The sequence below is a fragment of the Bubalus bubalis genome, chromosome 12 (genome assembly GCF_019923935.1).
Source record: "Bubalus bubalis isolate 160015118507 breed Murrah chromosome 12, NDDB_SH_1, whole genome shotgun sequence".
NCBI classification, from domain to species: domain Eukaryota; kingdom Metazoa; phylum Chordata; class Mammalia; order Artiodactyla; family Bovidae; genus Bubalus; species Bubalus bubalis.
In genome coordinates, this window is record NC_059168.1 from 74,748,633 (window position 1) to 74,760,996 (window position 12,364).

At 35.5% G+C, this 12,364-nt stretch overlaps 1 protein-coding gene across 8 annotated transcripts in view; it reads left to right on the forward strand.

The window, feature by feature from the left end:
- The window catches only part of ATAD2B (ATPase family AAA domain containing 2B), a 139,101-nt gene that overhangs the window by 88,799 nt on the left and 37,938 nt on the right, over positions 1-12,364 (forward strand). For all 8 annotated transcript variants that reach the window (XM_044926199.2, XM_044926198.2, XM_006050618.4 and 5 more), the window contains 2 exons: positions 2,958-3,143; positions 11,802-11,937. In XM_044926199.2, coding sequence (XP_044782134.1) covers positions 2,958-3,143; positions 11,802-11,937 — 322 coding nt within the window. The remainder of the gene's footprint in view (positions 1-2,957; positions 3,144-11,801; positions 11,938-12,364) is intronic.

A 12,364-nucleotide genomic window follows, 5' to 3' on the forward strand; every position in this document is an offset into this window, starting at 1 on the left:
TTCCAAGACAGTTGCCGCTTCACTAAAACTAGCCTTTATTTTTCTCCTATGAAATATTTAATTAACTGATTTCACAGAGTGTATCTTATTCCATGGGGCTTCCGTTGTGACTCAGTGGTAAAGAATCCACCTGCCAATGCAGGAGACCCGGGTTTGATCCCTGGGTCGGGAAGATCCCCTGGAGAAGGAAATGGCAACCTACTCCAGTATTGTTGCCTGGGAAATCCCATGGACAAAGGAGCCTGGGTGGCTTTAGTCCATGGGCTCACGAAAGAGTCAGACATGGCTTAGTGACTAAACCACCACAACTATCTTATTCTACAACTTTTAAAATTACCTGGAAACTGCTGAAGAGCTGACTTGACATTAAAAAAAAATACACACACACAATATGATTAAACTTTTTAATCAGTTTTTAAATACTATCCTCAGAGTCTATTCTTTTTGGAATTTCATTTCAAAAATGGGAAAATTAGGATAGGTTGACTATTTAAGGAAAATATAAAAGTTTATTTTAACATTCAGAGACAAAATGGAATAAGGAATTAAAAAGGAAATTTGTTTTAGTAGTGTTTTAAAATTTTTCTGGAAATTAAGGATGTTTTTCCTTTAAAAGTTTCAGAGAAAACTATTCCCTGATTATTGATATTGCATATAATTAGATTAATTCTTGATTCATGTAATTATATATTCATGGACCAGAAAGTCTGAGCCTTTTTATTTTTCTATATTTATCTTAGACTTTTTTCCTGATCATTTTTTGCCCTCTAGGTTTTCAAATATAATTTCAAAAAGTTCTAATAAAGATGCTTTCCTAAAGTCTTTGGAAATAAAAAGGGTAATGAGGTATTATCTTATTCAGTGTGCTAATTTTGAGAGGTTTGGATGAGAAAAGGAAAGAAATAGAAATATCCCTCAACTCTTTTACAGTTGGTGATACTTATATATGTACTTCAACCTTGCAGATACGTTTGAAACCCCTACATTACTGCACTGTTTAACTTATGGCTCTGGAAAATTGTTTATTATCACTTAAACTGTCTGTTGCTTTGCCTGTACTCTCGTATCTTTGCTAGCAGGTAGATGTTCTCAATCCATATATTAATAGAAAATCTAACCTACAAATACTAGAATTAGCAAGGCAAATTTCATTTTTAAAAAAAGGCATGTTTTTTCATCTTTCCCTGGGCATGTGGTAACCTGCATGGCTGAATTAGGTAGGTAGTTTTGTGAGGTTTCTTAGTAAGCTGTGAAGTTTGTTAGTCTTTTTCATATAATCACCTTTTTCTTCCTGCTGGTTTTGCCTTGTTTTATCAGCAACAGCCATTGGTCACTGTCTTCTACATACCATGCCTGATTTGGGTGGCATGTAGTAAAATTAAAAACATTTTTTTGGAATCAAATACCTCTCTTGCCTTGTGCTCCTGTGTGGTTCCTTCCTTTTGCCAACATTTATGCTTGTTTTTCTCTTGTGAATCTTCTACATGAACTTTGGAAAATAATAATCCTTGGATTTCGACATCCAGGTTAAGAGGGTGTGTATTTGCAGAAAAGGTCAAAATTTGAAGGTCCTGAAGGAGTTGTACTGTACAACTGTTCTGGATTGGTGGATATGCAAATGTTAAAGGAAGGGAAGGAACAAATATTACTTTTGATGTGAGTGATCATAACATCTACATTTCCAATTAGGGGGAAATTTTTATTTTAGCGTCTTTCATCTGGTTTATTATTACATTGGCAATATATTTTATTTTACACAGGAGATTTAAAACTATATAAAATATAATATTTGAAAAATTCATGCAAGTGGTAGGCTTACTCATTAAAGAAAAATAATCCTTTTGAATCTTAGGAATGTTTTGATAATCATTTAAACTATTTGATTCTCATTTCTGTATCTTGAACATTACATAGGCTAATTGAAGTGTGTTTAAGAGAAAATAGAGAATTTTAGAAGTAGAGTTTTTATATTGAAGAGAGAGAGACAGGTTTATTTTTTTCTGGCTGCACCGCATGGCATGTGGATCTTAGTCCCCAACCAGGGATCAAACCTGTGCCCTGCATTTGAAGCATGAAGTCTTAACCACTGGGCAGCCAGGGAAGTCCCTGATAGTCAGATTTTTAACTTACTCATACACTTGTTAAAGGTACTGAAAAGATGTCATATTAACTTGTAAGAATTTGTTGATGGACTATTGAGTTGTTGTTGACTTTTATGTAAAAGGGCAGTAGTTCTGTCTGGCAACTTATTAATTGCCAGCCTGGTCTTTATTTGCATGTGTTGGCAGACTGTGACAGAAGCTATGGTTAAGACTCTTTTAACACCTAGGGAAACTTTATTTTCTACTTTCTGAAGTGGGAGTGTCTCATGGTTTTTTTCTAATTTATTTATTGCTTTTTAGAGATTAAAGGTGTTTTGTGACTATTTTATAGAAGATTGAGTTAAGGTAATGGGAGGTAAACAAGTGGTTCAGCCGAATAGTTCATTAAGTTTAAGCTTTAGGGTGGCATATCTTGGTTAAAATATTTAATCCATATGTTGAGTGATTTTAGGCAGTGTGCACGAACATGTAAACTGTGTCTTCTTTTTCTTCTTTGTGCTTCCTGATAATCACTCTTACGTAGGTGACATATAGGTGCATGCTTATCTTTTTATTTGCAGCATTATAGTGGTGTTTTACTTTATGTGATAGAGAAATGGAGCAATATGATACCTTTATACTATTAATACATACTGAGTAGGAATAATAACAAAATATTCTCCTTTTCTTAGGTGGGATAAGGGTAGATAGAAGTTGTATGTATGGTTTGTGCATTATGTCTTGAACAACTTAAATATTGAGGCTGACTGTAATTATAGTAACAGGCCTGACACATTTAATGTATTGGGAAGTTACTGTGTAGACTTCAGAATAATTTCTATTTGAATTTTTAATGCCAGTTCTTTCCTTAATTAGATTTTTCGTGAAGCTCGAAGAACAGTACCTAGTATTGTTTACATGCCTCACATTGGTGATTGGTGGGAAGCTGTCAGTGAAACTGTGAGAGCAACTTTTCTGACTCTGCTACAAGATATACCGTCATTTTCACCCATATTTCTGTTGTCTACCTCTGAAACCATGTACAGTGAACTGCCTGAAGAGGTAAGAACTGACTAAATATTTATGTTTTCTTATGGTTTTAAAATAGTTTTCCTTGTAATTTGACATATTTTGTCAAGGTTCATGCCTTGGTTGTACCAAATATTAGCCATGTGACTTGTTAATTAACTTTTTAAGTTTCGGTTTGTTATTTTTTGATATATATTTTGATATATTCCTCAGTATTGTTGTGAATTATGAGACAATTCATGCTTAGACTGGACCATGATGTATATAGTAACTACTAAGAACACCTTAGCTGTATCGTCGTCAGTACCATTATAATTATCCTTCTCCTTCTTACCATCTGTTAGATTATTTGGTGGGATTTGACCTTTCCTCTCTTTCATTGGTAGCATCATGTTGTGCATATTTTTAAAACCTGATATTTAACATTTGAATTCAAATCCAACTCAATAGTAGAGAATAAGGTAAAAATCACAGTTGTTTCAGAAAAAAATGAGATCAAGTCGTGAATGAAATTGCTTTTTAAGAAATTATTTCAACATTCTAAGCATACCAGGTTTTGAAATAATCTCCTTGAGAAGTGCTTAGAAATATTTTGCCCAAGCAACACAGTTCTTATAAAAGCTTTATATGTTTCAAATTTTATAGTCTAAATCTTGATTACCTAGAATTTTATGATTCAGATTTTTTTTACCAAGTTCTTTTGTTCTGTTTCAGCTCTTTTTATATATCTTGCTAAAGTGAATTTGCACAACTTACTGCTCTTGTAAGAAAAGTATATTAAATGTAGAATATTTCTCTTTTTTTATTCAGAGTCTGATATTATTGAGACCATTAATCAGAATTTTTTTTTTCTTTAATCATAGGGAGGGGTATAGTTTAGTGGAAAGATGTGTGCAGTAATAGTCAGAAAAATACACTTGTTGGTGTGAGATAATATATGTGAATTTATTTTGGAAACCACAGAGTTACAAAATGTTTGGTATTATATAAGTATTATAAAGTAGGAATGCTTTTGAAATGATTTAGGAAAATGGACTGAACCTGGACATAACTGAACCTAGGAGCCACATCTTAAAATTTGATCCTCTCAACTAGTTTTATAAAAATTAAAGAAAATTAGAATAATTAAGGGTTCTAGGCAGAAATATATATTTGCCTAAAGTGTCCCTATATTGTTAAAAAATTTGTAAATAAAAGTATTACTAAACCTATCTTCGTGATACAGCAGTTTTAATTTTGCATATTCTTGTTTATTTGCATATGTGATTTTATTGTTAGTTTAGTTTTATAAAAGCTAACATTGCATCATATACATTTTCAGTGTTGCTATATTGTTATACTTTTTTTGTGAATTCCAGTATCCTTAATTGTTAGCTAAAATACTAGAAATTTACTAGCATCTAATCCTAAAATTTCAGCACCCACCCTCCCATCTTCTGTATTCTTCACCCTTATTATATCAAATAGTTACTAAAGATATCAAGAATAGTCACTGTGGGACAAAGTGACACACTTATTTGTGGGGTGAAGATTATGGAGATTTTGTTAGACTACTGGTTACATTATATGTTTTATATTAATTTATATTCATTGCCCTTAGAAAAGCCTCCTCTAACCCAAGCCTTTCATTTTAATTTCAGCTTTGCCATTAGTATATTGCTCTGTTTTGGTCACAGACAAATATAGTAGTGAATAATACTTAGTGTGTATTGATAAATATTTGGTTAATAATTAAAAAGCATAGAGAGTTGCCAACTGAGTAACTAGGTTAGCAAGGTGCCAGATTGATGGAAGAAAAATTGAAGTACACAGTGGGTAGCAAAAAACTAAATGATTCTAAAAGAAAGAAATGGCCAGTTACTGTAGTGTATTTAAGAAAATTCAGTGGTAAATTAAAATAACAATAAGATACAGATTAAAAAAGTAAAGTTTCATAAACTCTCTTCAGGATGGTTCATAGTAATAGATCTAAATAAAAAACATTCATTTAAGTTCAGCAATGCCATTTATAGATAAGTAGTTTTTCATAGATAAACAAAAAAGATAGAACACAAACAGCACAAAAAGTTACCATAGCCTTTCTTCATGGACAGAGTTTTTTAGGAACAAACACAAAGATATGGCACAGGCAACATAAAAAATACAAGAGTATTTATCATAGCTTTTCTTCATAGATTGGAAACTAAATATCCTGTAGCAGGGGAGTGGTTAGGTCATAGTAGATTCCTTCCATGAAATACAGTGAGACCATTAAAAATATTTATGTAGAAAACAATGTCATAGAAAGATGCTTGAATATATTGCCAAAAATTATAGGCATTATATTAGTATGTATGACTTTGCTGCTAAGTCACTTCAGTCGTGTCCGACTGTGTGCGACCCCATAGACGGCAACCCACTAGGCTCCTCTGTCCCTGGGATTCTCCAGGCAAGAACACTGGAGTGGGTTGCCATTGCCTTCTCCAATGCCTGAAAGTGAAAAGTGAAAGTGAAGTCGCTCAGTTGTGCCCGACTCTTCGTGACCCCATGGACTGCAGCCTACCAGGCTCCTCCGTCCATGGGATTTTCCAGGCAAGAGTACTGGAGTGGGTTGCCATTGCCTTCTCCATGTATGGCTTTATCTGGGTTTATATAGAAATAATTATGTATTATATAGTCATATATATAAATAAAACTATATGTAACTATTAATAATAGTAATTATCACTGGGTCTTACTTAAGATTTTAGTTATTTTTGTTATCTGTTTTCTAAATCTTCTGTAATAAATGCTACTTACTGTTCTCATCAGGAAATAAACTCATTCAGAGATGAAAAGAAAAGGTTCTCTACTAAATTTTTAAAAGCAAAGCAAAACAAAAAAGAATTAGTCATCATGGGACTAATAGGGATACAAAAATGTTTTCTTTCTGTGGGACAAAGTGACGATTTCATCCTTTAGAGCCCTTTTAAAATTCTCTTATAAATGTGTCTTTGTATCTTTCCCTCTTTTTTAAGTCCAGAGTTCAGTTAGGTTCAGTCGCTCAGTTGTGTCCGACTCTTTGAGACCTCATGAACCACAGCATGCCTGGCCATCCTGTCCATCACCAACTCCCTGAGTTTACCCAAACTCATGTCCATTGAATCGGTGATGCCATCCAACCATCTCATCCTCTGTCGTCCCCTTCTCCTCCTGCCCTCAAACTTTCCCAGCATCAGGGTCTTTTCAAATAAATCAGCTCTTAGCATCAGGTGGTCAAAGTATTGGAGTTTCAGCTTCAACATCAGTCCTCCCAGTGAACACCCAGGACTGATCTCCTTTAGGATGGACTGGTTGTATCTTCAGTCCAAGGGACTCTCAAGAGTCTTCTCTAACACCACAGTTCAAAAGCATCAATTCTTCTGTGCTCAGCTTTCTTTATAGTCCAACTCTCACATCCATACATGACTACTGGAAAAACCATAGCCTTGACTGCTGCTGCTAAGTTGCTTCAGTTGTGTCCCACCCTGTGTGACAGCAGGCCACCAGGCTCCCGTGTCCCTGGGATTCTCAAGGGAAGAACACTGGAGTGGGTTGCATTTCCTTCTCCAATGCATGAAAGTGAAAAGTGAAAGTGAAGTCGGTCAGTTGTATCTGACTCTTAGCGACCCCATAGACTGCAGCCTACCAGGCTCCTCCGTCCATGGGATTTTCCAGGCAAGAGTACTGGAGTGGGTTGCCATTGCCTTCTCCGTAGCCTTGACTAGACGGACTTTATTTTTCATATTATCTTAAATATTATAGTGAGTATGTTTCATAGTAGAAATGGTAGTATTAGTAGAATAATATGTTTAAGTAAATATGCATATACTGGAGGGAATATTTTCAAATTTTTTTTTTTAACTGATGAGGCATTTCATCCAAAAAAAAAAAAAAATTGGAAATCATCATTCTAGACTGATTGTTACCAAATTGTGATCCATGGACCCCTGTGGGCCCCACAAGACATTCAGAGATTTGTCACATTCCTCTTTTTTCTTGTTTAAGCTGTGTATCTTCTTTTGTTTATTTTGGCTGTGCTGAGTCTTTGTTGCTATGCTGGCTTTTTTCTAGTTGCAGGGAGTGAGGGTACTTTCTAGTTGCAGTGTGTTGGCTTCTCATTGCTGTGGCTTCTCTTGATGTGAAGTATGGGCTTTAGGGCACAATGGAGTTCAGTAGCTGTGGCACAGGGGGTCAGTAATTGTGGTTCCTGGGCTCTAGAGCACAGTCTCAGTGGTTATGGTGCACGGGCTTAGTTGCTTTGCATCATGTGGGATCTTCCCAGACCAGGGGTTGAACACATGTCTCCTGAATTGGTAGGCAGATTCTCTATGACTGAGCTACCTGGGAAGCCCTGTATCTTCTTGAATATGGGTTTTCTTAATGTATACCAATCACAACATTATTGTAGCAGATTGAATGCAGAAGCAGAAAATGAGAATCCAGTTGTCTTTCATTAAGCCAGACATTAAAGAGATTTGAAGAAATGTAAAATAGTGCCACTTTTCTCACTGAATTTTATTTTACATATATAATATTTTATATTTTGAAAAAATATGTCTTTCAAAAGAGTGTTTTGTTGTTCAGTCGCTAAATCATGTCCGACTCTTGTGACCCTATGGACCACAGCACACCGGGCTTCCTTGTCCTCTACTATATCCTTGAGTTTGCTGAAGTTCATGTCCATTGAGTCAATAATGATATTCAACAGAATATGCGTTTTTAAATTTATCTTATTGGAGTATCATTGATTTACAGCATTGTGTTAATTTCTACTGTGCAGCAAAGTGATTCAGTTATACATACATTCACATTCTCTTCTATTATTCATTTTGTATGTAATAGTTTGTATCTGCTAATCCCAAATTCCCAATATAACCCTCCCCCTTGGCAACCACAAATCTGTTCTCTAGGTCTGTGATTCTGTTTTTCATAAATAATTTCATCAGAAGAATATATTTTAGTGTTGACATATAATAGGTTTTAAATGAATACATTATTTGGAAGGTTTTTAGTTTTAATTTTTAGTACATAGATATTGGCCAATATAACCCAGATAAACAAAAGCTCTTTTAGGTTCTTGAGTAATTTTTAAGAGTTTAATGAAGTGTGGAGACCAAAACATTTGAGTCTCTAACCACTACCACAAGCTCTTTGAGAGGAGGGGATTGTCTTATAGCCCTTCACTTCCTGATACACTGGAATTACTTAGTAAATGTTTGTTACATGGAAAAAGAAATTGACCATTGAATTACCACAAAGGCTTTACATAAGTCCTGCCTAACCTCATTCCCTTTTTTTTTTTCTTCTTTTTTTTGCAAAATTCTAGTGTAAGTAATATACTTCTGTGGACCCTGAAGATTTTTTCTGAGAACAGTTGGAGAATTTTAGTTGAGATATATGAGAATTACAAGTTATTTCTATTTAGGAGAATTAGGAAAAAAGAGTCCAAGGTTGAACAAAGAAAAGAAAAGAGATTTTTAAACAAGGAAGCAGATAGAAGTTGAAACTTGAATTCTTATATATTGCTGGAGGGTGTAAAATGGTGTAGCCACATTGAAAAGTTGGCAGTTCTTAGAATGTTCTGATATGACACAGCATTTTCACTCCTAGGTAACTACTCCAGAGAAGTATAAACATACATTCACCCAGAGACTTGTACACCAGTGTTGCTGCTAGAATTATTCTTCATAGTGGAAATAACCCATTCATTAATTGGTGATTAGTGAAGCAAAATGTCATATATACAGAGTGAAATATTATTCAGCAGTAAGTGGAGTGAACTGCTGATAACACTGTCCAGTGTGAGTGAACCTCAATATATTATTCTAAAAGTGAGAGAAGCTAGGCACAGAAGGCTACCAGTTCTATGATATGTGATTTCCAGAAGAAATGAAATCTCTAGATGTAGAAACCAAACCAGTGGTTGTCAGCTGGGTGTGAAGTGTAAATAGACTTCAGATGGGCACAGGGGAACTTTTTGGAGGTAATGGAAATATTTTTTTAGTAAAACTGACTTGTGATGGTTGCACAGCTGAATTAATTTACTAACAATTATGGAACTTAAAGTTTCAGAGAGAAAGTAGGAGGTATGTCTAAGTTTATCTGGAAAAGTCAGAGAAAGCTTCACCCAAAAAATATTGGCTTGAGTGGAGAGTTAAAAAAAAAGTTTATGAAAGAGTGATTAGCATATATAAAAACCATTGTGAACCAGTGTGAAAGAACATGATTCGTTCAGGGAATTAATATGAGTTTCGTCTTGTTGCAGCATGAAGTTTGAGTCTGGGAACATCAGAAGATAGGAGTGAATTTAAAGAAAAAAAAGGCTGTTGATAGTAATCAGACAGGCAAATCAGGGGGATTATTGTAGACTTGCTTTTGGTTTGCTTTTATATTCATGAAGTTCAACACAATGTTGAAAAATGATCAGAAGGAAGAATATTTAAAATTGAAATTAAATGTTTTGCTTTAAACAAAACACTTGAACAAAATCTTGTTACTTCCAGGGTATTGAGTTCTGTTTATTTTTAAAGAACCAGTTAATGTTAGCATTTTCTGCCATGTCTTCTCTGTATATTTGCTATATCTTCATCTTTGCCCCTTGTAGGGTCTCCTCTGTTTCACTAGCTCTGTTATAACACTTCTGGCATGGTATCATAGTACTTTCTTGTGAGACTTGAGACTTGACAGCAGGAAGTAAGCCTCTTTTCTTCAGGTTTATAACTACAATGTCGGGCATGATATTTGGCACATAATGGATGTTCACTAGTAAATTTGTTTGCCAGAACTTTCAAGAAAAGCCTTGCATAGTATAGATTGAAGGGTTTAAAGGATTTTTACATGAAGGTTGTCTTCAAAGAAAATGTTGGATGGGCACAAGGTGAAATTTTATATTAACTCTTGAAGGATTTGGCTTTGAGTTGAGGTAATTTCCCATCCAAATGCTGAATTTTGATGGCTCTTTTTCATTAATTGTCTCTTCTCTGTCTTAGAATTTTAGAGTTAAAAATGGCCTTTACAGCTTATATAATCTAGTCTTCTCTATTTATTCATTTTATGACCTCAGGCCAGTCACATAAACCTTTCCAAGCCTAAGTTTTTTCATCTGTAAAATGAGGGACTTCCATGTACCTCCTTGTTACAAAGATAGGTTAAAATAATTTTTAAGAATTTCTACAATTCATAGTGACAAACTGAATGGACTATCCAAAGTTTATAAGAAATATATGCCTGAATTTGGGCTAGAATCTGATGTCTTAAATTTTAATCCAGTATTTCCATACTGTCATGGTGGGGACTTCTTTCCATATTAGTGACTTTTTTCCTTGTTTTATTTGCAGTTTCCAATTTGATGTGGGCTGGGAAACAAAACCACAAGCTTTACTCATTCAGTACATGCTTATTAAGCATTGCTAGGTACCAGGTATAGTGGTAGGTATAGGAAAATAGATGAATTCTGTTCTCAGGAAGTTTGGTGTCTAGAAGTAGAAAATAGACCTTCTTAAAAAAAATCAAATGCAGTGTATAGGCAAATCTGAATGATGTAAAGAGGATTTAAATAGCATATTTTAGAAAGGGGACATCTGGGGTCAGAGTCTTTATAGAGGAGGTGAACAAAGGAGAGGTGGCAGTCCCTAACTGGAAGGAATTGGGATATGAGTATGGCAGGCTTAATTTTGGTTGGGAGTTTTACATGGAAGGTGATGTCACTGTGGAGCATCCTTTGATGAGATTGAAGGTATAGTTTGTTTGCTCTGAAACCAGGATTCCAGAGGATCCAGTGGGATAGACTCAGTAGGGAAAGAGCCCAGGGAGGGGAAGTCAGTGGATAGGAAGCACACAAAAACATCTTAAGAGAAGGCGGTGCTGTTAGCATCCTCCTTGCTCTCTATTGTGTTGACAGATTGTAGATAATTACTTTTCAGCTCATGTAACAGCTCTTTGCCAACAAAGGTCTGTCTAGTCAAGGCTATGGTTTTTCCAGTGGTCATGTATGGATGTGAGAGTTGGACCGTGAAGAAAGCTGAGCACCGAAGAATTGATGCTTTTGAACTGTGGTGTTGGAGAAGACTCTTGAGAGTCCCTTGGACTGCAAGGAGATCCAACCAGTCCATTCTGAAGGAGATCAGCCCTGGGATTTCTTTGGAAGGAATGATGCTAAAGCTGAAACTCCAGTACTTTGGCCACCTCATGCAAAGAGTTGACTCCTTGGAAAAGACTCTGATGCTGGGAGGGATTAGGGGCATGCAGAGAAGGGGACGACAGAGGATGAGATGGCTGGATGGCATCACTGACTCGATGGACGTGAGTCTCAGTGAACTCCAGGAGTTGGTGATGGACAGGGAGGCCTGGCGTGCTGCGATTCAGGGGGTCGCAAAGAGTTGGACACGACTGAGCGACTGAACTGAACTGAACAGCTCTTCAAGATTGTCCCTATCTGACTATTATAATCAACTCTCCTTTTTTATATCATAATTTATTAATGACTTGAACTGGATCATTATTTCATTCTTGTTTATTCCATGAGGTTGAACCTCTCAACAGCATAGCCTAAGACTACTTTAATCCTGCATGAATGTTCAGTGAACATTGAAAATGGTACCGAAGTTGAAGAAATTATAATTTGGTATAATATATAAGCTTTTAATTCTCTTAATATTTAATGTCTTTGTGTGTGTGTATGTATGTGTGTAGGTTAAATGTATCTTTAGAATACAGTACGAAGAGGTCTTGTATATTCAAAGGCCTATTGAAGAGGACAGAAGAAAATTTTTCCAAGAACTGATTCTCAATCAGGCCTCAATGGCTCCACCACGAAGGAAACACACTGGTAAAGTTCCTAAAGCCTTTAGGAAAATGGGGGTGGGGAAGACGTTGGAGTTAAGAAATATCCTTTCTTGGAGTCATTAAAGCAAAACAGTTCTTTGTGGAAGACAGTTTTTCAAGTTTTGTTTAACTTTAGATGGACACATAGAAGTGGCCATTGTGTTTAACTAACTTGAGATTGGAAAGTACAGCTTCATCGTTAAAGCTTTTCTAATGGATGACTGTTAATGAAGTAATCTCCTTATCACTTCAATCCAGATGCTCTAGTAGATTTATGAGACTCAAAAAGTCATAGAAAAAGTCTTTAGTTCTGCTCTGTTTTAGTCATTTTTAGTACTGAGGGCTTGAACTAGCAGGTTGTGAACAACAGGTGTTGTGTTGATTGCTTTCTGGGTCAGGGTTGTTTTGTTGGGCCTGATTAGAACAATTGC